Source organism: Lepidochelys kempii, chromosome 25, assembly GCF_965140265.1.
Source record: "Lepidochelys kempii isolate rLepKem1 chromosome 25, rLepKem1.hap2, whole genome shotgun sequence".
Taxonomy (NCBI): Eukaryota; Metazoa; Chordata; order Testudines; family Cheloniidae; genus Lepidochelys; species Lepidochelys kempii.
Window position 1 is genome coordinate 9,613,332 of NC_133280.1, and position 26,876 is coordinate 9,640,207.

At 43.6% G+C, this 26,876-nt stretch overlaps 2 protein-coding genes across 9 annotated transcripts in view; one reads left to right on the forward strand and one right to left on the reverse strand.

Annotated features, from left to right (window-relative positions):
- Positions 1 to 26,876, forward strand: part of UHRF1 (ubiquitin like with PHD and ring finger domains 1) — a 76,639-nt gene that overhangs the window by 39,337 nt on the left and 10,426 nt on the right. For 3 of the 8 annotated variants that reach the window (XM_073324079.1, XM_073324080.1, XM_073324082.1), the window contains 8 exons: positions 3,935 to 4,068; positions 7,215 to 7,425; positions 12,639 to 12,807; positions 19,885 to 20,148; positions 20,541 to 20,716; positions 21,330 to 21,545; positions 25,296 to 25,402; positions 25,589 to 25,775. In XM_073324079.1, coding sequence (XP_073180180.1) covers positions 12,649 to 12,807; positions 19,885 to 20,148; positions 20,541 to 20,716; positions 21,330 to 21,545; positions 25,296 to 25,402; positions 25,589 to 25,775 — 1,109 coding nt within the window. In that variant the 5' untranslated portion in view covers positions 3,935 to 4,068; positions 7,215 to 7,425; positions 12,639 to 12,648. Of the gene's footprint in view, positions 1 to 2,540; positions 2,662 to 3,934; positions 4,069 to 7,214; positions 7,450 to 9,096; positions 9,431 to 10,590; positions 12,100 to 12,638; positions 12,808 to 13,784; positions 13,864 to 19,884; positions 20,149 to 20,540; positions 20,717 to 21,329; positions 21,546 to 25,295; positions 25,403 to 25,588; positions 25,776 to 26,876 lie in introns of those variants that run through there. The other 5 variants (XM_073324081.1, XM_073324078.1, XM_073324077.1 and 2 more) reach the window with 5 other exon arrangements.
- On the reverse strand, positions 10 to 7,712 carry ARRDC5 (arrestin domain containing 5). The gene is made up of 3 exons (XM_073324687.1): positions 7,105 to 7,712; positions 3,924 to 4,119; positions 10 to 502 (listed from the first exon to the last, which is right to left on the reverse strand). Exons 1-3 carry the CDS (start codon positions 7,355 to 7,357, stop codon positions 10 to 12), a joined length of 942 nt encoding a protein of 313 aa, XP_073180788.1. The 5' UTR covers positions 7,358 to 7,712.

A 26,876-nucleotide genomic window follows, 5' to 3' on the forward strand; every position in this document is an offset into this window, starting at 1 on the left:
ACCCTTCTGCTAGTCCTCAGGAATGCCTACAGCTGTGGTTCTTATGATGATAGGCACTTTGGCCACAACTGTGGTCATGGACCAGGGAAGATAAACAGTCCCTATCAGCTCATACCGGACTTCCATGATATCGTTAGCTATGGACATGCTGCTGACAGACAGTAACTTGGGCAGGGGGAATATGCTGGTGATCTTTGTGACCTCAAAGGAGGCTGCCTTGGTCTTGGACTCCAGCCTCATCACTTCGTTTCGATCTTCCAAGAAGCGCCGTTCTGCCCTGACGGTGTAGCCCAGGTAGAGGATGATGGAGTACAAGGCAAAAACCACCTTCCTGATGGACCTTCCTGTCTGGTTGTCAATCTCTGTTGTGAAGATGATGTGTTCACCGGGGGCGAATGTGTTTTTTGCCAAGGAAATCCGGAGGATGACGAGGCCGTGTTTGAAGCAGCAATGATAAGCTATGTGCTTGTCGACTTCCACCACCAAAGGGTACTGCATGGGGAAGGGGGAAAGGTAGAGTATGGTGAGTGCCTTTCACAGGATACAATATGATTGCCTTGGTTCCTTACACACATGGAACTGCAGATGCAGGAGCAGAGGCTGCTTCACACTGAAAGAAATCTGCAGACACCCAAAACTTCATGCTGCATGTGTGGCCCTTTGTACTTCATAGAAGCAGTGAGAAATAGACCTCACATTCTTCTCCACAGGCCCCTGTCACTTGAGCTAAAGGAGAATTTTTGTTAGCAGTCCAGGGCATATGACACACAGCTTAGCAGTCCTGATTCCATCCAGTAGAGAGCAAGGGAAATGCACACAATATATATCTACACCAAATTCAGGGGAAGGCCACAAACGGGCCATTAAAAGTAGCATTTTCTCACCATCTTGATGCAATGATTAGCATTAGGTCTCAGTGTAGGTGATTTCGGTAACGCTGGCAGATTGTATGCTGTGCAAAGTTCACTCAAGGGCTCAGACCCCAAAGCAAAAGAATAACATTAATAGTCACACTTCTCTAGCCCCTTCCATCCATGTACCTCAGAGCTTGTTACAAACAAGAATGAATGAAGCTTCGTTATCCACCCTGTGGGGTAGAGAAGAGTTATCTCCTGGTGCATGCGTCAGGAAGGAAGATGGCAGAATTTGCTGACGGTGCCATTTAAAACAGAACACTAAAGATAGTAATAAGGTTAGGAATCACTGTATTATTTACACGACACCATAAATGTGTATGGGGCTGGGTGCTGTCAATAATACAAGTCAAGTAATAAAAGGCCATAGGCGTGAATCAGAGCTCACTTACACTACCATAATTCCATTGACTTCAACAGAGTTAATCCTGATTTACACCTGAGAGAGAGCAGAGTTTGGCTCTACGGTCCAGATTCTCATTTACGCTCAGGCCCTTTTACACCACTCTGGCAGTGCAAAGGGGCCTTAGCATAAATGGGAATCAGGCCCCGTGTCTCTACCCTAATGAATTTGCAGTCAAAGGGGCTAATCCTGATGCATGTGAGTAGCTCTACTTACCCATTGAGTTCAATAGGACTACTCATGTGAGTAATATTTTCAAGACTGATCTCTGGGAATATGTAATAATGTAGCCGTGAAATAAGAACATGCATAATTATTGTTCAGGGAAAATGATGTGTGAGGAGGCTGTGTACTGGAAGCCTTGAGATGCTGAATGATTCAGGGTCCCTTTTTTTTCCTGTACCATTTTGGCTGGGATGTTAATGTTCTGCACCTTTTAGGGTTCAATTCACTATCAACGCTCTTCCCTTCTTTAGTGTTAAATCCAGTTTCTGCTGTTACTCCACATCCTTAGGGACACTTGACACTCCTGAAAAGGAGCTGGGTGTTTCATCCTACTAGGCTCAAGTGATTCTGCAGATTCTGGTTGCCCCAGGAACCAGTGTTGCTGAGGGGGAGATTTCTCCTGACTCTGCATGGAGCATGGATTTCAAGGCCAGAAGGAACCATTGTGATCACCTACTCTGACCTCCTGTAGAACACAGGCCATAGAACTTCCCCAGAATAATCCTTAGAGAACATCTTTTAGAAAAACGTCCCATCTTTATTTACAATTTGCCAGTGATGGAGAATCCGCCACCATTGTTGCAAGGGATATTGACCATCACTGATAAAAATGTATGCCTCATTTCCAGTCTGAATTTGTCTAGCTTCAACTTCCAGCCCTTGGATCATGTTAGACCTTTTTCTGCTGTATTGAAGATCCCATTCTCATGCATTTGTTCCCCATGTAGATACTTATAAAGTATAATCAAGTCACCCCTTAAACTCCTCTTTGTTAAGATAGACTCAAGCAGCTCAATCTATTTATCATTATGAGGCATGTTTCCTAATCCTTTGCTCATTCTCATGGCTCTTGTCTGAACTCTCTCCAGTTTATCAACATCCTTCTTGAATTGTGGACACCAGATCTGGACAGCGTATTCTAGTGGCAATTGCACCATTGTCAGGAGTAAAATAACCTCTATACTCCTACTTAAGATTCCCCTGTTTATGTATCCAAGAATTGCATTAGCTATTTTGGCCACAGCATTGCACCCAGGAGCTCGTGTTCAGCTGATTATCCACCAGGGCCGCCAAATCTTTATCAAAGTCACTACTTCCCAACATAAAGTCCCTCATCCTGTAAGTATGGTCTGTATTCTTTGTTCCTAGATGTATACAATTACATTTAGCTACATTAAAGCACATATTGTTTTGCTTGTACCTGCTGCATTGTTTAAATCATTGTAATTTTAACAATGATCTTCAAAGGAAACAGATAATGGTTGCATGAAATTTTTTCTGCTTTATGATATAGAGAGAAGTCCTGGAAGTTCTTTTCCTACAATGCCTGTTCTTTTTTTAAACCTCCCTATAAATATCAGGAAAGTTCAGCCTGTATGCTTGAGAAAGAAGCCACGGGGAACATCTGTTGACCAATGTGGGCTAATGACACCACGTTACTCCAGTGTTCCATCTCTTCACTGGCTGCCAGTTGAATATCAGATTGGGCTAGAAAGCCCTGATGGGGCTGAGGCAGATGATGCTACCAAGCCTAGAGTCATGGGGGTCCCTGTGGGACAGACTGAAATGTGAAGTTGACGTTTTCCTCTTACAGTGTCACTTACCATGGAGCCATGAGGAATCGAGGTGTCTCCTCCTTTCACCATGGCCCTGTTGGGGCACATCTCCTATTTCCCCTATTCTCCTCTTTAATAGGAAACCTCCAGCCACTAATTCCCCAACTGCCCTCCACAAACATACATGCTATCCTATTGCTACCCTTTACCTTCCATGGAATTACATCGCCTTAGCTGACAAGGCCGAGCAATTAGGTGGGAGAAGGTCATGCACTGACTCTTAGGCTTGGCCTGCACACCGCTTTTGTACCAGGATAACAATGTCCATCAGGGGTGTGACATTTATTTTATTGTTACCAGTATAAGCATCTTTATACCAGTATAACTGCTTCTACTTTGGGGTGGGGTTGGGTGGGGCTGGAGTGTACCACTTTAAGTATACCAGTGTACTTAAAGTGCACATGGTACAACTTTTGCATGTAGCCATGCCCTTAGCGTGCGCGGCCCTGATTCAGGTGGCTTTACTGTGGGTCCCCATCTTTGCTTGAACCAGCTCCCAAGTCCTGGTCTTGATCGCCAAAGCGCCTCGTAGGCCAAACTAAATGTCTTTGGAAAAGGGGAGCGAGGAGACAATTCTAGGTTCTGTGTGTAGACCACCTGTCTGGACTTATGTAGTTTTGTAAGGATGCTCCAATACCACAGGGATGGGCCTGGCACAAATAGCTAGCTAAACCTCATTGGGAGCAGCACTGGACTCTTACACTCTTTTTCTGTCCTCCTGTCACAGGAAGAATATTCTCTATTTACTTTACCTGGGATTGTATTTTATCTTTAAGGATGCCAGAGGTCCCTTGCACTAGTAAATATTTCTTCTGCTTGGCTAAGATGAGCTCTCGACTGGCGCAGGAGGCTTTGACGAAGTAGGAGACACGGGCTATGTTGCTGGTGAATGTCGATGGAAGTCTGTCAGGTAAGTTGAAATGGAAGTCAAAGGTGTGGGTGCCCGAACCTAGCCAGTTATCTGAAAGCCAAACGACACTCCCTCACTTACCGAGCTAAAAGATAACCTCTTATTTATGGGCTGCCTTGCGTTCTTGATGGAATTTTTTTAATGAGGGTAGCAACCCTCAGCTGCTTGCAAATTATTTTTAGGGGTCTGTTCCTGCCGAATGCTGAGCACCCTCAACTTTTAATGTGGTCACTAGGCATGAAGGGTGCTCAACAGCTCTCAAGCCCTACAGAAGTCAGGCAATGGAATACCTACTTCTCCTTTATTGGTGTCACTGGACATAACAAACCCTCACAGAGCCTAAGTCTCCACAGCCTGGCTTTTTGTGTTTTCAGTTACACCCGTGCAAAGTGGGGGTAAAATTGCTATCAGGTCACTCACCCCACTGATAATATTTTACTTTCGCTTTGCATTAATGTGAATGACACAAGATGCAAGGCCATGGAAAATCATTTTAGTGTTCTGCTTCTGCCTCTTTCTTAAATTCAGTTTGTAGTGTAAGCAGGTGCAATTACACTGAATTTAATGAAGAGGTTTCCTGCTCGCACCAAGCTAAAGTTGGCCTTGTCTCACTTTGAACTGATAAGACCATCTTTCTGATATAATTCCCCACATACCGGTACTCTTTTGGGATTTAGAATGCCTTTTTCTTTTTCAGTTTAGTTTAAACCACTTCTAAAGAGACATAAGCTAAACTGAAAAAGGCACTCTAAATCCCAAAGGAGAATGTGCACATAGGGAGTTATACTGCATAGCTAAAGTAGTGTAATTACACTGGTATAGGACTGCTGGTAAATTTTGTGAAAGAAACCTTGAGAGTTGTGGTTTCTTAGTATCTCTGAAAATCAGGCTGTTTACTGAGGAGACTAAATATGGATTTACGTGCCTGCCTTTAGGCACCCAATTTTGAAACATTTGGCCTTTAAGATCTAGAGTTGAAAAGTGTCATAGAAGCACTGCTTGTTGTTATTATTATGCTAAATATCAGAAAGATAATTTCACCCTAGATTTACAACAACACCTGGCACAACTTTGAACTTGTAGGAGGAATTTACTTGCCACGGTGAGGGGTAATAGGCTAAATCCAAGACTTGATTGCACATGTAGGAAAAATGACTTTTCTGGTGGGGCATAGCCTTTAAACCCTAATAGTCTAGGAGGAGTTGCAGTCTGACCATTGGAGGTCATAGGTCAAATCCAAGATTTAATGCATTGACATGCAGCCTAACCTTCAACTCTTAACTACCTAGGAGGAGTTCACAACACACTGCTTTTATATTCCTGTGAACATCAGGGATTAGCTAATTCTGTATGTAAAAACACAGTAAGACCCTGACTAATTTTCATTTACCTCCTCTGTGTAACTTATAACCTCCCTGCCTCTCAGCAAGGCTATAACAACATAAGCCATAGCGAGGTCTCATATTATCAAGATTTCATTATTTTTACAAAATATACTGTGGTACACTTACCACCACATAAAAAAATTAAAAATGACAGTTGACAAAATAAATGAACAAAGTACATTGATACCTGGTCTAAACTTAGGACTTGTCTGCACTTAAAACGCTACAGTGGTACAGTTGCATCGTAGTTCTTCAGTGTAGACCAGTGGTTCTCAACCCCTGGCCTGGGGGCTGCTTGCAACCCAATCAGAGCATAGCTGTGGCCCATGTGAAATCCTCAGGACCATACAGGTAGTATATATATTGTGTGGATGCGGCCCACATAACACACAGAGAGCGCCATATGCAGCTCAGTGGTAAATAGGTAATCCACGTCCCAGAGAGGTGGTAGCTAGGTCAGTGGAAGAATTCTTCCGTCGACCTAGCGGTGTTTACATGGGAATTTAGGTTCGTTGGTTTAACTACGTCACTCAGCGCTGTGGATTTTTCACAGCCCTGAGCAATGTAGTTATATTGACTTAATTTTCTAGTGTAGACCAGGCCTTAGAGGTTTTATTGGCATAGCAATATGTCATTTAGGGGTATGATTCTTTACCTACATAGCTATGCCAGTAAAAGTCCTAGAATAGATGGAGTTATACTGGTATAACTGTGCTTATGCTATTACAGATTATGCTGACTGGGAGATTTACATATGTTATACTGGTATAATCACTTTTATCCCAATATAAATGTGTTCACTCTAAAGGATTTTCGTCATCTAGCTATACTGATATAACTATACCAGAAAACCCCTCCTAGTTTAGACAAGGTCTTAGTGATGCATTACTGTAACTATATGTATACATATGTACACACACTTACTATGGGCCAGATTGTGATCCCTTTATTCACATTGAGTGGTACCTTACCCCACAAATAAACCCTTAGATTTCAATGGGACTATACATGGTGTGAACTACTACTAAGTGAGAGTAAGTGTATCTCAAACTGGCTCTGATGTGCAAAATACCATCTCCTGGTTTCCTTTTCTCCTAATACAAGGACAAGGGGACATTCCCGGAAATTGAAAGGGAGCACATTTAAAACGGATAAAAGGAAATACTTTTTCTGCACAAACACAGAATTAACGTTGGGACATCCATTGCCACCATTTTTCATTTACACTTTTAAAAAAATATAAATCCAAATAACTAAAGACCTCATGGAAGCCAAGAGGTCAGAGGAAATAAAAGGGACTGGACTGTTACATGGATAATGAGATCATTATCAGGGTTTCAGATTAAAATCAGATCAGAGTTTAAAATTAAATATTTTTTTAAAAGTGCCAAAGTTCAGCCTCCTGCTTCAGGGCTTAAGCCAATATCTAATCAATAAGGTTAGGAAGAAATACTTCCTGTGGGCAGGTTATCACATAACTGTCTAATGTAGTGTTTCTTGCATTTTTCTCTTAAGTGGTTGGGGTAATGACAGGACACAGGACTAGACTGATCACTGATCTGATCCAATATGGCAATTTCTGTGTTCACTAGTGCAAAATTAGTGAGGTTTTACTCTGTGTTCTTTGAACTCTATGGTTCCAATTCCTTACCCGCTATTTTGAATGTCTTTGTTTTATTGATGTAGTCAGCCTTGTTATTGCAGACAATGTCTCTGCTGTAATCCTTGTCAGCATTAATCTCTTCATTCCACTCCAAATAGCCTCTTCCCACGAGCTCTACCTTCACTATGGGATTGATCAAAGATTTGTTAAGGCTCAGAATCACTTGGCCATCTATGCTGGAGCCTGCCAAATACACCGTATCTTCAGGCAGCACCAGGTTAATCGATTTCACCACCGACATCAGGGAAGAACAGAAGCCGGCTGTTGTCTGTGCTTCCTAAGGATCTGTGTGTGTCTGTGATGTCAAAGGTTTGTGACATCACTGCATTTACAGTGAGTGCTAAGCATCTGCGGTTCTGTTCGGCTTCGATAGCAGTGCCAGCTTTCAGGATTTGTCCCAGTAATGTTTTTGAGGTCCTTATTATTTAGTACTTGTATTATGGTAGTGCCTCAAGGCCCCTACTGAGATCAGTGACCCATTGTGCTGGGGCCAAATATACATTCTAAATAGACAAGACAGACACAGTCTGGGAGGGAAAACAGAGAATAGAACCCCAGTCTTGTGATTCCTGAGACTCTTTTAGGGATTAGAGAGAGGGGACACTTCAGGAAGACAGTTTGAGGGGTCACGGCCATCAGGGGAGGGCACTTGCTCATCTTTGCCAAGTTTCCTTGGAGTTTGCATGCGCTACTTTTTGTCAGCAAGTGTCTTATGAGGCGTCATGAGGAATCTGTTTGCTGAGAGGTCCATTGTTCTGCCACCATTTGTTTCAGACTGAATAATGCTCCATATTTCTCGTGCTTTTTATGAGCCACAGGGGAAGTGCTGGGCTCTTGCCTGCAGACCAACTTTTCTTGCAGGCACTGGCCCTGATTCAGGAAAGCAATGAAGCACGTGCTTCAGGTTCAGCACAGGTTTAAGTGCTTTTGATGCCTTGATTTCTTTTGCTAAACTATTAATCCTGGGAGATGAGCTGAGTAAAGGAAACAGTGCATGATATCAAAGGTGTGGCTTCAGAGATATCTTCATGGATGGAAGGAACAGAGCCCACTCTGAGCTGCTGGGCTTTTTCTTCTCCTTCCCCTTTTTGTGGAAATGATATGTGTCCAGCAGCTCCTTGCCCCAAATCTCCTGTGGTGCCAGAGGGGAAGTGTCTCAGAGTAGCCGCCGTGTTAGTCTGTATTCGCAAAAAGAACAGGAGGACTTGTGGCTCCTTAGAGACTAACAAATTTATTTGAGCATAAGCTTTGGTGAGCTAGGCCTACTTCATCGGATGAATGAGGGGAAGTGGAGGGTTCTGCTTGCCAGGGGCAGCAGCTCTGACGGGCTGTTCTTGCAGAAGAGACCGGAAATGGGGAAAGGGACTCAATCCGCTGGTTTCCCCAGGAGGGTAGGCCAGTAGCTTAGGGCAGAGGGGACAGGTCTGCAGCATTTGTCATCAGGATACACTGCAAGCAAGGGGGATGGAGCTGAAAGTTGAATGGAGGGGAAACGGGTGCTCAAGAGGCCCTTACCTCCGGCTGCCCTGCTGAGGGTGAACTCCAGCCCTCTCCCGTCCTGTGGTTTATTTCCTAGAAACCCCCTGCCCCGTGGCTGTGCGCTGTTCAACTTCCTCCCCGCTCCACCCCAGAGGAGGCAGCATTTCCCCACTGATTTCTCTCGGGAGGGGGGCGCTGAGCAGGGCTGAGGTGAAAGGAGCTGTCGGCATTTTACCCCCCGCCGGAGAGCGCTCCCCGCTTCCCAAGCCCGAGGCTGGGACGAGCCCCCCAACCACCGGGGGGACGGGACACCTCATTCTTCTTTCAGGGGACTGGCCAGGATGGGAACGGAGCAAGCCCCAGGCGGGATGCCGCGGCACCTCCCACCCTGCAATGCTTCGGGACCCCCCCGCACCCGGGCATGCGGCGGGGGGCGCCCCTCGCTGCAGGCAGGGGGCCGCGGCAGCAAGCCCCCCTCCCCTCCCCTCCCCTCCCCTCCCCAGCACGCCGGCATCCCTCGGGCCGGGCGTGGGCTCCTCCCCGTCTTCCTCCTTCCCGCCACCAGCCACCAATCGGCAGCGGCCCGCCCCACCCCGGCCTTTCCCGCGCCAAACTCCAAAGCCAGCCGCGGGGTTCGCGGGCGGCAGCAGTCGCGGCCGGGAAGCCGGGGCGGCCCGTTGCCACCCGGCGAGCGGCTCGGGGGCGGCGGGCGCCCGCTTTGCAGCACGTGGCGGCAGCAGCAGCAGCGCCGGGGAGCGCTGCCGTGGGACCCCAGCGGCGGACGGAGGCGCCCGCCCTGCCCCAAGCTCCCGTCCCGCTGCGGGGATTGCGAAAGGTGAGTGTCTCCCGTGGGGGGTGAATATTTGCACTGGCTTATTTGCAGGAAAGGGGTTTGCAGCGAGAGCGGGGAGCAGCCCCCGCGGCAAACGGGAGAGACTCTTTTGCCCCCCCCCCCCTCCCCAGCAGAAACCAAGTGGCTGCAAACATCGCGGCTCCTGTAACTGTCCCAGCTGGGATGGAAGCGGCAGATGTTGTAGGGTGACTGTTACATTTTGTTCGTAAAGGGTTTATTTATAGCGACGGGGGGTTATCTCGTCAAAAGTGGTATCCTCTAGGGAAGTTGCTCAAGTTGGAGATCAAGTCCCTGCAAAAGCCCTGGTGCCCCTGCCCCTTATGAAATACCAACGCGGAACGGAGCAACTTAAGTTTTTCTGCATTTTTATTTTTTAAAGTTTATTGTAGAAAGTGGGGAGGAGCGATTTGCAGATTGCTTCTTCACTGACAGCAGCTAGGAAGCAGGGGATCCCCTGAGACCGCCTCCCAAGGGCAAACAGAGAGAGGGCAAGGCTCTGCCAAAAAAGTGTCTTGCCATAGGAGCAAATGCCAACGGGCAGGGAGACATTTTGAGTCGTGCAGAGTGTTTATAATGTCGATGTTTAGAAGATGGGATCTTGGTCGTACAAGGAGCATCTGCTGTGGGCTTTGCAAACGTGGGATACGAACACAGTAGCTCCTCAGAGAGACAGTCTCCGTCTTTAAGCAGTCTGTCTTTTTCCCAGCTCTGTCCCTTACCCGCAAACTCTAACTAGTTCGTTGTATATCAGCAGAGTAAATTGTGTGCCCCTATTTATAGAGTGCAACATTTACCAGGTATGCATAATAAACGGATTCTACCTTTCCGCATCTCCAAGTACAAAGCAGAGACAAAGTTCTCTGTGCCTCGAGTCCTGAAAGGCAATGGGAAGGCAGTCTGGAGACTGCAATCGGTTTTTATTTTTAAAGCCTATTTTTAGAGAGGATAATAGGTTTAGGTAATCAGCTGGCAGAGTCTTCGCCTGAATCCCTCACAGTTGCCAGCAGGGAGCAGGCCCTTTCAGAAAGTGAACGCTCCTTTCCTGCTGTTGGGTGCTGAAGCGGAAACTAGAAATCTTGCAGTTGTATGTGAAATTCATTTTAGGGGCTGGTGGGGAGGGTGGGTTTGCAGCTTTTATTGGGTTGCCATTGCACGCACAACTTGGAAACACCTCTCCCTGAGAAAAAACAAATTGAAAGTTTAAAATGTCCTATTCCCCGGGTGGCATTGAGAGCTTGCCTGTGATTTGAGCTCTGGTTGTATTTGGAGAGAGCCCTCTGTCTACATGTTCATTGGCAGTGTATGACAAACGAGGAACTCCCTCCCAAGTTCAGGCACAGACCAATTCACTGTAAAAAAAAATGTCCTACTGTTCTCAAGTTCTAAAATTTAAACTGTACAAATCACCTCTTTCTCCCTCCTTCCCTACTTACTTCCTTGAAGAGGATTTGCAAACTGCCATAGACTACCCTCAAATGTGTAGTTTCCATTCCCATGTCCCCACCCCCACAAAGACTCCCTGAAAGTTTGCAGGTGTTTGTTTTAAAAGGCCACCCTTGCAGCTAGAAAAAGAATTATAGAGGCTGGCAGCAGCGCAGCTTCTGTAGTAACTTGGTCTCTGCATGCACTTGGAGGGCTGGGAGACCCATCTGCTGACCACATTCACCATATGCTGCCACTGAATATGGAGACAAGTTGCCCCTCATCCTAAGTGCAAGCAACAATCGGACACAGAGTTCCTAGACACTCACCCTGGTCCCTGAGATGGAAACGTGGGACAGGCCTTCCGAATCTTGCCTTTATTCTTAAACTATGTACTGCGGGGTGGTGGTGTTTTTTTTGGGGGGGGGGAGGAAATCGGATTTGCGCAAGACACACTAATTGTCAGCCTATGGCAATTTGGAAACCCCCAACTCCAAAACGTGAGAGGTCCGGTTTGCATTTCAGAGCCTGGCAGAAGGGTGCTGCTACTTTGCAATGGCTTGGTCTGTGCTTGCACTGGGTAGTTCTCATTTGTGATAGGCTGTAGCTAATGCCCAAAAAAGGGACTCCTTCCTCCAGGGGCAGCAGGCAGTGCAGTAAGAGTGGGTGAGTGACCTGTCCTTCTGCCTGTCAGGCTATAAAATGCACCCTAAGAATGTGCCCCTCTATAAAGGCTAAGGAACATTGCAAAATATAAAGGGAGAGTGGGGGAGACAGATTTTGCACCTTCAGTGGCATCTCTGGTTGCTTATTCCACGGGCTACGCCCTTGTCTCCCTTCTCTCTGACCCTTTAGAACTGCCTCTTTAAAAGGCCGGGCAGCTGTCTCCTGTTATTTACATAACCACGCGAGATGTTTGTAAGGGGGGAGGAAACTCCGCGAGACTGAAGAGAGCGTTTCAATTGTGGCGCGAGATACAGTTGGCGCGCGGCGCCTGCCCGCGAGGAGGGAGACGGGACGGCCTGGCGCAGCCTAATCGGCTAGGTTGTGGGGAGGGGCGGGCGTTCAGGGCCAATCGGCGTTGAGGCCGGCCGGCTGCGAGCCAATAGTTTGGGAGGAGAGGGCGGGCCGATCGGAGCGAAGGGAGTGTTAGGGTGAGAGGTCTCATTGATTCGGTGGCTGAAGACCGAGCGTTGCCCCCGCTGGCTCGGCCCCAACTTGTGGCTGAGGTGGGCGTTTGGGAACGGAGCGGGCGGCCGGGGGAAGGGGCCGGGGTGGGTTCAGGGGGTGTCCGGCCGGCGCAGGGGAGGATGGCCCCGGGGTGAGGGCTGGGGTCGGGGGATGTCCGCCTTGGGGAGATCTCGGGGGCGGGGGGCTGGTCCCGGGCTGTTTCCGGCGCGGGGGGTGCCCGGCCGGCCGGGGTGGGAAGGGCTGAGGCGGGATGGTCCCTAAGCGCGCGCGGGGCGCGGGGGGGGGCAGTTAAACGTCTCCCTGGAGCGGGGTCTCGCAGAGACCTGCCCCCCAGGATGGGCAGGGGGTCGGGTGACCAGACGTCCCGATGTTGGGGGCTTTTTCTTATATAGGCGCCTATCAGCCCCCCCCCCCCCGGTTTTTCACACTTGCTATCTGGTCACCCTAACAGGGGGGCCTGGTGCCAGGCGGCTCTGCCTGCAGGCTCTGGGTGTGGAACCAGCCCTCGCGCCCCCCCTTCCCCCCCCCCCATCCCTGTTGCTAGGTGTGTCACCCACTCCCCCTTCTTCCTTGGCAGAGCCGCCGCCATGTGGATCCAGGTGCGCACCATGGATGGCAAGGAGACCCACCGGGTGGACTCGCTCTCCAAACTCACCAAGGTGGAAGAACTGCGGCTGAGGATACACGAGGTGTTTGGCGACGGCGTGGAACCCGACAGGCAAAGGCTCTTCTACCGGGGCAAACAGGTACATGGTCTGTTCCCTTTATTAATGTAATGAACCGGCAGCCTCCAAAAAAACACCCTCACATTTCCCTCCCCATAGCGAAGGGGGGTGAAACTCCCACCTTCTCTACCCCCTGGGCTGCATGACATCAGACAAGGAATTGGCCTTAAATTGTCATCAAAGAAAGTAACAAGTCTAAGGGTAGTACTAATTAGACGTTCTCACCCCACTGGAGTGACCAAATAGTACAATACAAGTCATTACTTTACTTTAACATTCATTCACATCTCATCTTGCTCTCCTGATGTTTGTTGGCCAAGTACTGTGGCTTTGAATTCACTGAAAAAATAGTAAAAAGAAAAGGAGTACTTGTGGCACCTTGGGGACTAACAAATTTATTTGGAGCATAAGCTTTCGTGAGTTACAGCTCACTTCATCAGATGTATGAAAGCTTATGCTCAAATAAATTTGTTAGTCTCTAAGGTGCCACAAGTACTCCTTTTGTTTTTGCGGATACAGACTAACACGGTTGCTACTCTGAAACCTGAAAAATAGTGTACAGGCTGTCACAATGTTAACCCCATATTCACCCTTTTACAGAACTATAATAAATTTTGTACAAAGTATACCTCATGAGGTATAATTTGAAAACCCATAATTTGCTGATTATTATTGTTGTCCTGTTACAACTTGTGGCAACGTTGCATGTAAAGTTACAGGATTCCTCCGTATGGAGTTACTAAGACATGTTCCATGTCTGAGAGGAGCAGCCACAAATCAGGTGCCAACAAAGTCAAATGGACCATCACCTGGTTACATGGCCATTCTTTGGCAGAGAAGAGGATGTGGGCGAAAATCTAAATCTTGACAAAACAGTTAGGGGTTCCTGTCCAGATAGACTTTGTCTCCTGAACCTCAGCTGGAGATGTTTTTCAAAGAAGAGAGAGAGTTATAAGAAGAAAGGGGAGATGCCCCAAATTATTCCTCCCTTTCTCTAGCCGTGGCATCCACAACACCTGAAGAACAAAGGAAACAGTTTTGGACTGGGGAAGGATCCTGACTGAAAGAATTCAGCTCGTAAGACTGCTAGAACATGTAGTGAGAAAGACCTTTGCTTTGAATTCATGTAGCTTGTTAAGTTAGGCATTAGTTGCGTTTTACTTCTATTTTCTTGTAATCAGTTCTGACTTTTGTGCTTCATTACTTGTTGTCACTTAAAACCTATCTTTTGTAGTTAATAAACTTGTTTTGTTTTTTCTAAACCAGGGTGTTTAGATTGAAGTGTTGGGATAACATGATTTGTGCATATCATTTTCTATTAATAAAATTATGGACTTTATATGAGCTTGTATTGTCCAGGAGAGAGCTGGGGGAAAATCTGGGACTGGGAGTTTGCTGGTGTTGCTCTGCAGTGTAATTCATAAGTGACTAGCTATAGCACTCATACATGCTGGAGGCTGTGTGTGAGGAGACCAGGAGTGGTAACTCTCACAGTGAAGCCATGTAAAACGCACCCCAGTTTGGAGAACTGAGGAGACAAAGCTGTTAATCAGTGCAGATTGTACCCTGGGTAAATCAAACACAACATTTATGTGGTGAAGACATAGCCTATGTGAGCCTTGAGCATTAAAATGTAAGGGAATAGTATATCTTAGTATATGAAAGAGCCTCCCTGCTATTAGGGGTATGGTCCCCCCTGCGCCTATTGTTTACTATCTTCGTGGCTCAAATGCAGTGCTGGCAAAGATCTACTGAAGAGATGGTGGTTGGGTGCAGGGAAGAATTTACCTTTCTTTAGCTCTCATGAGTGAGAACCGCATGGTATTGGGTGTTAACAGGGTGGGTTTTTGTCTTAGCAGAAGTGACTAATTTTGGTGGTATGTCTGTTAATAGAGTAAACCAAGGAATTAGTGTAAAGACAAAGGGGCTAGTTAAACAGCGCATTTGAGTAGAATGTAGTGATTCAGACTGGAGAAGTACAGTGGCAAGTTTTGTCTGGTGTCAGCTGGAATCATTTTGTTTTTAAAACTATGGATTATGCTGCCATCTAGTGATTATTTATTTTCTTACGCATTACTATACTTTGTGTTTGGGATGGTGCTTGGCTGTACTTGCTCGAAACTTAAGGGATACTTCCTTGTACAGTCATTGTTGGTTTTAATGGTCATTTTCACAAGCTATGTGTTTTTCAATTTTAGTTCAGCTATTTCTACATAATATGTACACACATGGTCAAAGAACTTAGGGAAGGGAACATAGTTGTGGTCTGCTCAATATGAACCATTATCCAATTAGAGCATGACTTGTCTTAACTCCCCTAAACTTAATGTTCAATCAGTTTAACTGCATAGGTATCATGGTGACGTGATTTACAGACTGATCCAAGGGCTTGTCAACATATTGAGCTATTCAGAAACAGCTCAGTGTGTGGACACTCTTATATCTGCATAAGAGTGCCCTCTTCTGGTTTAGTTTGCTATTCTAGAATAAGTGTGTCCAGACATGGAGTTATTCAGAAATAGATACCCAGTTTTAAATTCACGCCTTATCTTATTCTGGAATAATGTTCATGTATGGGCAAGTCCTAAGATTTTTGATGATTGTGAAGAAAATTAATTGGCTGTAAACCAACTGTAGTGTTTTCCTGAGTCTGCAGGCAGACAGGTCAGTACTTCTAGTTGTTCAGAGCTTCATCAGTTAATTCTGGATAATTTCATTACTGCTAATTAGAATCCGATGGGTGGTAGTGAAAATGTTACTCATCAGTTTCCTGTTGCTTTGCTTGAAAAAGATATGAAGTCAGGTGGTGGTGTTCAATTCATTTAGTGATAGAATATAAAACAGAGGCTGTGGGAGTGTGGAGAATCTCACCACCATCATAGTAGTCTGGGGAGAGCTAAGAACTTAACATTTTAAATAAAAAGGATGGAGCCCCCTGAACATCGTTCAGTGAGAGCACCCTAGGAGACATTCTAATACCTCTTCTAGAAACTGGGCTTCTCCCTAGGACATCATTCCTGGACTTAGCTAGTGGGGCTGTCATCTTTCATTTTTCATATCTACCTCTGTCTACTGAGTCACATACATGTTTTAATGTCTGCAGTATCTGCAATTGTGCGCACACGTTGCGTGTAAGTACTTCGTGTAAAGACCTGAAAACAGTTAGACCACTGCTGTGAAGTAGATGACTTAATAAATAAATTAAATCTAGGAGTTGTCTGCTGTCTAAAAACCAGATTTATTCCTAATCCTGGTTCAACATCTTGGTGTTTATCCAAAGTAGGACGGCTCCATTTTAGTTGGTCAAAGGGTACTTGTAAGAAAAAGACAGTTACTAAGTTTGTAAAATCACAAAAATCAGATTTTTACTAGGATCTGTGTGATCTCAGACTGTTAGGTTTAGTACTAAGTTTTTCAAGTTCTGGAAGTTTTACTGCTTTGAGGGGTTTTAAAGATCTTGATTCACAGGAAGTAGTCTGTCTCCATAAAACCTGATAACAGAGCTTTTTAAAAATCATGGGTAGCTGGGATCAAGTTAAACTTTGGCTTGACAGTCTCGAGTGATTCAGTAATATTACATTCCTGACATTGTGTAGGATATTACATTTGTGTAACAAGAATGTTACTACTTCTATGACTAGCTGAATTTGTAGTAGAATAAGCTTGAAAGGCTCTTAAATACAAGGCTCGTATCCTACACTGATTTGCATCATTAAATTACATTCTAAAGCTTCATGCAAACTTCAGCTGGGTTAATTGGAAATTAGAGTGCTTGGAGATAGAAGAAACCCCATTTATTTTACTTGACGTTTTTGCTTTAGCAGCACGTATAAACAATTTTCCCCTCAATTATGGTTACTGCCTTCTGTTAATTGTTCTAACAAACAAAAACCCCACAGTTGTAAAGCGAACACTTACCACTTGTCTGAGGGAAATAGCTTGGGTTTGTTCAATGTGAACTTCTCCTGTCATGCTGGCTGGTTGCTAAATTCTCAGAATGTGTGTGGTGGAGCACTCTCAGTGCAGTACTGATGTATTGGGGTGCCATTGGAAAGCTGAAAGGTTAGGTTATTTTCTTGTGTTCAGGCAGAACTGTGCACCAAGTTGTATGCCTTGTGAGCTGCCAGAAGCATGTTTGAGTGAGATTCTGCAGAGATTGTAAGTTTGTCTACATATTTAGCATATGAAGAAGGATTCTCCTTTTGAAGGAATCAAGAGGATGGAGATATTTTGGAACAAATTTGAAACAAATGCAGAACTTTAGCTCTCATTCAGTGCTTAAATACCACGGTGCCTTTATAAGTAATTTGAATATGTACAGACACTAACAGAAATAATGGTGGTTCTAAAATATTTGGGGTTCTATTTCAGAAATTGGGGCCAACCTTATCTTGGAATCAAGCTTTCAGAGTAGTAGGTGGAATCAGGCTGTTTGTTTCTTCCCCTTTTAATGTTATTGCTAGAGTAGGAAGATTAAGACGAGTTGCAGAGTTGGTCCTGGGGCTCAATCAGCTGTTTGCTTTGCTTGTGCTTCAGGCCAGCCTTGCTTTTTTAGTAAGCATTGATTGCTAAAGAAATTGTAACATACTCTGAACAGTGTCCACGCTGGAGAAGAGAAAGTTATTTTAAAAAAAATCCTACTGATCAAATACTGGTAGCCCTGATGCAGGCCAGGTTCCCACACTCAGAATTGTTTTAACCACTAATGTAACTTTACCCTGCTAAAAAGCAAGCCTAATCAAACGTGTACCAGAGCTATGGATCCCCTCTGGTTTGAATATATGACCCAGTAGGGATATTTTGTTAAATTTTCTCATTGTAGGTGGGGTTTGAGAGTCTGAGCTTTGGTTGCCATCATCCTTGAAAAAGAGAACTTGAATGGTACTCCTGTGAGAGCCATTATTAACATCACTGCTTTCTTGGCTGGAGTGGTGGTGGTTCCTTCCTACCTCTTTAGTTCCTTACCCCCTTGCTTTAGCTCATTTCTGCATGGTCTGTTAGCGAAACTTGCTGGTATTTTGCTTCCTGAAGAGCTGAACTTTAACAAAGCAGGATTTTTGTAAAATACAAGATTACCCACATATTAACTGGAGCAAAAGATAGTAGTATAGTTGGGACAGTTAACAAGAATTCTTCCAAAGGTGAAGTGTCTCAAGATACTTCTATTTAAATAAAAAGAAAAGGAGTTCTTGTGGCACCTTAGAGACTAACAAATTTATTTGAGCATAAGCTTTTGTGAGCTACAGAATGCATCCGATGAAGCGAGCTGTAGCTCACGAAAGCTTATGCTCAAATAAATTGGTTAGTCTCTAAGGTGCCACAAGTACTCCTGTTCTTTTTGCGAATACAGACTAACACAGCTGCTACTCTGAAACCTATTTAAATAAGTGACTCTTGGACATTGACACGCTGGGGGCCTTGAATTAATAAGAGCATTGGGAACCGTTATTAACAGGTATTAAAACTCCCACTGCAAATTGCAGTGCTTTTGGCAAAGCATAGATAAAGCAACATATTGTTACTGTTGGCTATGAAGAAACTAGTGCTGCTTTTTAAATACCCAAGGATCTTATTTTGTTTCACCTTGTTTAGGGTGAGACGGGGAATGTAGCTTGCACAGACTTTAGCAGCCTCAAATGCATGAGGGAACCAAAGAAGACTTTAAAAAATGCAGACTTAAGAGAGCTGTGGAGTGTAATACTAGTACTGGCTTGCTATGTATTTAATGGAGTATTCTCTAGTATGAGATCGGAGGGACTGGACCACAAAAGACTCATTCAGGGCACGGAGAGGGAATAATGAACTCTGATGGAGAGAGTGCTTGAGGGTAGGGTTTAGGGTGAGATTTTTCCCCAGTGTAGTACCTTTCCTCATTTGAAGTCTGTCAAGTTTGTGATCTGATTCATATTGCAAAATGATGGAAGGGGGGGAACCTCCAATAATAAAATATTTGCAGCTGATACTGCTGCTTTCAGCATGTCATCTGGTACTCTAAGCTCCTGTGGCTGCTCCTTGTGTATGTTCTCTCATCCAGTGCTGCTCTTTTCTTGACCTCATCCTTTTGATGTTCTCTATGCTGTTCTTCTGATATTAATTGCTAGTGGGAACCTGATTTTTGTGATACCATTACTCTGGTAGTAAGTATAAAAAGATTCACCTGATTCTCGATTTATGGATTTGATTAGTGCTGTGATTCTTCATCTCTGCACAAGAATAACTTGACCTTTGCTGCTGTTATCCTTATTTCCAGTAGTAGCCCCACAATTATTTTATACCATAAATCATAATTAATTCTCAGTGATTCTTCTGAAGTGCAAGTTTTTGTGGTTAACTTGTTTCCCGCTGATAGAGAACAAAGCTCTGAGGATCACTTTTTTTGGTGGTTTGGGCTAGGAGGGATGACTTCCTGTAGAATTTCTATTAGTCAGACCTTAAATATGTGGTGAAGCTTGTTTAAACTGCTAAACTTGCTGCAACATCAAGTCTTGTGCCTTAAATCTGGAATAGTAGTACTTCAGTAACTTCAAGAACTTTAAAAGATACAGATTTATTTGGTCATCCGTATCTTTATTATTATTTATGTAGTCAAAGGTCAGAGTTCTGCCATTGTGCAGTGCAACTTTTCCAAATTTTAATTTAACTTTCCTTCAAGTAAGCTTTATCTTTAAAAATGTGATCTGACACAGTTCAGTCTTCTGAGTCTGTAGACTGATTCCAGTGACTACAACTGCTGCTGGCTTTGCTGAACAGCTGCAAAGTGAAATTAAGTCTGGTCTGTTTCACTCTGCCATTCAGAACCTAGTGAGAGAAGTGGAGTAACTTGGCCCGTGAAGCAGTTCTGCCATAGCATAGACACTTTTTTTTCCCTCCAGTATTTGCATCTGAGTTTGTTCTATGAACAAAAATTTCCAAACAGTAAGAATAAAAATCTACTAGACACTCATAAATGTTTGAAAATTACAAATATCACTTAATTCTTGTTACTGCTTTTCAAGTATATTTTTTACATATACCTGCAAATGTAATCAAAGGTAGTTCTGAGTTGGCTTTAAAATATAAATGGAATTAACGAGATTGTTTTCTGAATTTATCCTGTAGATGGAAGATGGGCACTCTCTCTTTGACTACAATGTTGGATTGAATGATATTGTTCAGCTACTTGTAAGACAGAGCCCTGCTATGCTTCCTACTGTTAATAAAGAGAAGGACTTGGAACTCTCAGATACAGACTCTGGCTGTGGCTCAGGCCAGAGTGAGTCTGATAAGAACTCCAACAATGGAGAGGGTGCAATAGAGTTGGAGTGTCAGCCTAGTACAGTAGCACAGGCTGACTGGGTTGATCCGGGATTTGGACTCTATAAGGTGAGTGTACACTAGATTTCTTTCTCAGGTACAGAGTACTATACAGAAATGAACAGTAAAATGCTCAGGACAAGTACCTTTTTACAGTGGAACTTAAGGTATGAGTGTTTTTTACCAACCCAGTACAGACTATGACCATCTTGTAAGGCTGTCCTAAATTATTTAATAACACCATCATGTGCTTGATGATGCACAAGACAAATGTTAAGACAATTCCTGACCCAGAGAGAGAAGTCAGGATGTGCTGTGAGACCATCAAGAGTCCAAATGTAGGTTGTTAAGTGGCCGGTTATATTTTCCAACAAACTAGCCCAGTAGAGAGTAGCTTAATTGAGTTTCAAGATTACTCTGAAAATTTTATTTTGGAGAGTTACATGTCTTGCTTTGTTTAGATCAACGAGTTTGTAGATGCTCGGGATATGAACATGGGAGCATGGTTTGAAGCCCAGATTGTAAATGTGACCAGGAAAGAGAAGGCAACAAATGAATCGAGTGATAGTGATACAGAGTCTGAACTGCAATCAACTGCTGCTGAAGAAGATATCCTATATCATGTGAAATATGAAGAGTGAGTTGTAGCTAATGAAGGTCATTTGAATGAGAGACGTTCCTGGTGATGCTGGAGAGTTTGGTCATGTAGAGAAGCAAGATTTTTGGCCTGGTTTGCACTAGAAAGCTTTATCACCATAGCTATATTGGTAGGCGTATGGAAAAAAAATTCACACCTCTAAATAACAAAGTTTTACTGGCAAAAAAGCCCTTTTACTGGTATAGCGCCTTCCATTTGGAGAATTTTTTAATAAAGCTGCTTCTCCATTATGGGTATTTTGCCAATATAGCTCGACCATCTATAGTACTAAACCATTTTAAGTGCAGACAGGATGTAACACTGCCAGCTTGTATGCACTTTAAAACTGCAGGATAAATGGACCAGAGTGGAGGATAAGTGTCACTTTTGTTGAAGACTAAATAAATGGCCAAAATATTAAATGGGATGCAGCACTGAGAATTTTGGTGTGCCCTATTCTAGCAATGGATGTGCTGGGGGGAGAGAAGAGAATCCACTTTTGAACAATTTTATGTCGTGCTGGCATAGACAGTCCTTAAAAACAGGTGGTTAAATATAATGTGAAAATCAGATTATATTAAATAATTTGTTTAACTCTTTTCCCCCCAAAAAGCTACCCAGAGAATGGAGTTGTAGAGCTGAGTTCAAAAGATGTACGTACTCGTGCACGGACTGTTTTGGAGTGGCACCAACTAGAAGTAGGGCAAGTGGTGATGGTCAACTATAATCCTGATGAACCAAAAGAGAGAGGTTTTTGGTATGATGCAGAGATTCTGCGAAAACGGGAAACCAGAATGAGCAAGGAGATGTATGCAAAGATACTGCTTGGGTAAGTAATCCTGATCCTAAAAGAATGAAAATGAGATGTAGAGTCCCAAAATTACTTTAAAATGTTCTGTTTGCAAGTATTGCTCTTCTTTAATAGGTTTTGCTTGTTGTCATTACCTTCGATAAAGAGACCACTTACTTTCAACTTTTAAAAAAGCAAACTTGGTTATGGTGCTAATAAGACTAGCAAACTGAATGGAATATCAAATTCTAACTCTTAGCCATTTTTTACTTTTGTGGATCATTTTTGATTTGGACAACAGATATATTAAACCAGTGAGTGGCACTTGCTAGTTTTAATTCACTAGCCCAGATTTGATTATGAACATTGTCAGGAAAGGTCTACAGTCAGGTAAAAATCTTTCTCAATAACTTTTTAAAAAAAAAAAGAGAAAGTGAACTCATTGTTTTCACTTTACAAATGCTGTGTAGAAAAATCCCTTTGTGTGTAGGTTGCCATGTTAAGCTCCTTTTGACCAAGTCCTGACCTAGAACAGAGGCCGTGTTCTGTGCATACATGATATCGTCTGCTTTGTTTGTTACATCATATAAATGTTAAACTTTTTTTCAAAGGCCTTATACTCAATTCAGTGGCATTTTTGTTTGTGTGTAATGAAGTAGTGTGTGTGGTGTGTTTTTTTTTTTTTTTTTTTTTTTGAATGCCACATTCAATCAATGCCAACATTTCAGGGAATGTTCTAGGCATCAATGGTCCCTATTGATTTTTAGGGAATTTGGAAAACTGAAAATGGGGGACAAATGGAGCCTCTGCCAGCTCTTTAGCATAACCATAATTTCTAGAATTTAGAACCTCTGCATTTGTCTACAGATCAAAGAACTGCTTGATGGTATCCATTAACACCTTCTAGCATAATAAACTTGCTGCTTATATCAATAGTTTTAATATATTGACACTGATTTTTCTCCCAGACAGAAAAAAGAATGGCGCAGGAGGAAGTGCACACAGTCCCTGGAATGTGAAGGGAGCATAAGGGACCCTGGTGTCGGGGGAGGGGGGAAAGGTGGGCACACACAGCCCCTTACATGTGAGGGAAGAGGGTAATGAGGGTTCATACTGAGCCCTGCCATGGGGAGGGAAGAATGGAGCATGCTGGAATGGGGGTGGGAGGTGACTGATTTAACCATGGCCAATAAGGGGTTGTCAGGACTTGCTCTGCAACTGTGGTTGCCTTAAATGCTAATGCTGTTGTGGCTCAAAGCCCTGACACTAACTGACCATGTGCAAGTCACACCCTGGTTTCCACCACCCAGTTATTTTTTGAAGAGTGATCCCAGCACCCACTTCCTCTTGAATTTTCCCAAAACGGTCTGCCTTTGTAGCATCCAATCCTCTCCTGGAACATTCACAGACATCATTAAGTTTGTTGCTCCTTTAAAGAGTCAATATACTGCAGCTCATTAATTTAATGAGTTTGACAAACACTCATTTCAATCACAGCACGGAATTGGTTTAGAGTAAATGTAAAACACTTATTAAACAAGTCAGAGGCTTGACTGATGCCAACTATAAGGAGTAAATATAGAAAGGGTTACAAATAAGTGAAAATACATTTTTAAGATGAAAATGTAACTTCAGCAAGTTACAATCTTTGCTGAGCAGGTTTCTCACCTATATTAAGTCCCTAGAGACTTCAACTGCCTTGGTTGAAGAACCCAATGTTCTGTGATATCAAGAGCTCTCGTCCAAGTAATGGACCACTGTAGTTTTCTCCCCTTTCTTTTTATAGTCCAGGCAACCTTTAAAATGTATTCTTTGAAAAGTAAATCACCGCTAAGCTTCTCTCTCCTGCTTGTTAGCTTGATAGGTTTGTTTACTTTGTGTTAACGTATCTTTGTCTCTGCCTGATGAACAGGCAAATACATGTTCCGTTAACTAAGGCTTAGTGTGCTTATGCATTCCTTGCCAAACACACTTTAAGAATATAATTCTAGCACATACTTATCTTTTGTACATGACCGACATACATATCACTCAATAATATTAATCATCGGTAAGCTACTAGTTTTTTCCAATGAGATGTTACATGCCACCTTTGGGTATGTATCTTGACGACACTGTTAGGTATAGTGAGTATGTCAGGCCTGACAAGAGTTAACTGACACAGAACAGTGAATCACCAACAGGCCTTTGTGTTATAGGGGAGCACACAGAATCCCTAGTAGGTGATGGGAGATTGGAAGATTCTGGTAAGGGGGAATGGAAGGTGTGGGAGCAATGGGGATACACTCTATCCCTGGTATGGGGGAATGGGGAACACACAACCCATGCCATGGGGGGAAATAAGAGTGGCACAGAGCCATTGGTGTGAGGGCAGAATGGGGGACCCTGGTATGGGGGGCACATAAAGACCTTGGCACAGAAGAGATTGAGAGGAAATGCAGGGAGTTCCTGAAAAAGGAGAGCGGGGAACGGAGGGTGGTGCACAAGGTGCTCAGTTTCCATAATAAAAGTTTGCAACCTTTACAGGATATCTTTATCAGCAAAACAATGCTTAAATTATTAACTCTTTTGAGCTGTAGGTTCAAATTCTGCGAAGTTCAGCTCAGCCCCTAAATCTACCTGAGGCAGTGTTGACTTCAACCAATCTTGTCTGCTATGTTAAGGGATATTAAACCCTTCATGGGTGAATTTATTTAATGTGAAAAGGAATTTAGGTTGGTGGTAAAGATTGTAAACTCTTTCAGGCAGAGGCTGTCTTTTGTTCTCTGTATGGAATCTAGGTGGGGTCCGGGTCCTGGTCCTGGTCCATGACTAGAGCTGCTGGATGTTACCTCAAAACAAAGAACAATATGGTGGGACAGGGTGGAGACCAGGCTAGAGGTGCTGGAAACAGCTGTGAATTGGTGGGAGTGGAGTAGTCAAAGTGCAGCTAGAATAAAGAGGCTGCTCATAGAAGAGGAATTTGCTGCGGAACTGGGTTAAAGAGGTGTTCGTTGGCCAGTGGCAGAGGGGTAGTGGCATAGGGCAGGCATGTTCCAGGAAGGTGTGAAGAAGACAGCTGGGGAGGGTGGACATGTTGTAGTGGAGGAGCAGACACTAGAGTCTGGGAAGAAATGACCAGCTGGGTAAACAAAGCTTTTGTGTTACACAATAGCCCTAACTTGACTAAAATAGCTTCTTGGAATGAATTGATTAAAGCTCCTGTCTTTTGTAAAAATAGGCATTACTGGCATGTTTGTTTAAAGAAACAAAACCGTATAGTTAGCACTTCACTCAGAACCCAATCACCATTTCACGCTCCATTGCAAAGACTTGGGGAACTTAACATATCTTTTTAAGGCTTCTCTACACAAAGGTTTTGCACCACTATAACTATAAAGCACTTTTATACAGGAATAACTGCATCTATACTAGGGTGTTTTATATTGCTTTTAACTATATCTGTTTCTACATCCGTATAGCTGCCCAAAAATCGGGTATAGACCAGGACTTAGTACTGTTGCTCCTCTCCAGCTGCAGACTAAGTCCATATCTATACTAAGGGCACTGTAGCAACGTAGCTACAGTGCTGTTGCCTCATCTTGTATATGATCCAGAATGCTTCATTAAAATTTCTTGTGATCCAGGATATATTGTACCTGCCTCCCAGTCTGCATTACTGGGTGGTATACCTGTGGTATATCTGTGCAGCAGAGGTTTTGTTTTGTTTGTTTGGTTTTTTTGTTTGTTTGGTTTTGTTTTTTAAGGGCTGATTTTTGTTGACTTTTTTTTATGAATTTCTCCCCTTAGGGATGCTGGTGATTCCTTGAATGACTGCAGAATTATTTTTGTGGATGAAATTTACAAAATTGAAGAACCTGGTAGTGTTAGTCCAGCTAGCTCCAGCCCATTAAAAAGTGAGATTTTTTTTTTTATGTAACCCTTAAACTTTACACTACATCCTATTGTTATGTTCGTATTGGATACCCAAGAAAATTAACCTTTTTAATGTGTTTGTGGTTGGTGCTTTTTGTCCATTTTAGCGTAACTAGTATTTTCTGAAATTTGAAGCAGCAGTAATTGTGGTTTCTGTATGTTCATAGGGCAGAGTGGACCAGTATGTAAACATTGTAAAGACAACCCAAACAAGACCTGCAGGATGTGTGCTTGTTATGTGTGTGGAGGTAAACAGGATCCAGATAAACAGCTAATGTGTGATGAGTGTGACATGGCTTTCCACATCTACTGCCTCAACCCTCCCCTCAGTAGCATACCAGATGATGAGGACTGGTAAGTCATGAAAATGCTTGTTTAGTATTGTAATTTGTATGTAGGCTTTAGGTGGTAAAAAGTGTAAGGCCTTGTGCATGTGTGCGCACACACACGCTTGAACAGGTGTCTCTGAAGGTGTAGTTTTTTTTTTAAACCAATTTTGTTATACCAGAGCAAAACCCCATGAATGATATTAAGATCATTTTAAAGCTGAATTGTAGCTATTTAGTTTTAGCTCAAGTCAATTCTTTTCCTTATTTAATAACTATAATTCAGGTTTAAATTTTTTTTTTAAATTAATTCCAAGAGGTTTTGCTCATGTTTAACAAAATTTATTTAAAAACACACCTTCAGAGACATTTCTGCAACTTGGGCCTGTCTGTATTCAAAAATTAGACTGATTTAACTATGTCGGTTAAGGCTATGAAAAATTTCACATTCTGAGCACTGTACTTAGGTCACCCAAACACCCAGTGTAGATGTGGCTAGGTCTACAGAATTTTTCTGTTGACCTAGCACTGCCTGTTGGAGAGATTGATTTAACTACATTGATGGGAAAAGCCTTTATCAATGTAGAAAGTGTTTACACCAGTGGTTCTCAACCTCTTTACCATTGTGGGACACACATGCAGCTCTGTTATGTGGGCCGCATCCATACACTATATATTCTAGACATATGGCACTGAGGATGTCACATGGGCTGCAGCTGTATGCTGATTGGGCCACTTGTTGAGAACCACTGGCTTACACTATAGCGCTACAACGTCACGCTGCTATAGTAGCTGTAGCGTAGACAGGCCTTTTTGTGTATAGTCAAGGCCTAAATGTAAATTTGTTTTGATGGAGGCTGTACGTTGATGGAGGCTATTGGGACATAGCTGCGTAAGACTTTACCAGCCCTGTTAAGCTATGCCTTCTCTAAATTGGGATGGATCTCTGTGAATGAAGCCTTGTCTACACTACAGGGGAAATTCTATCTAAGCTACGCAATTTGAGTTACGTGAATAGCATAACTCAAATCAATGTAGCTTAGATCTACTTACCATGGGGTCCAGACTATGCAGTGTTGACTGGAGTTGCTCTCCCATCGACTCCCCCTATTCTTCTCTCGATCCGGTG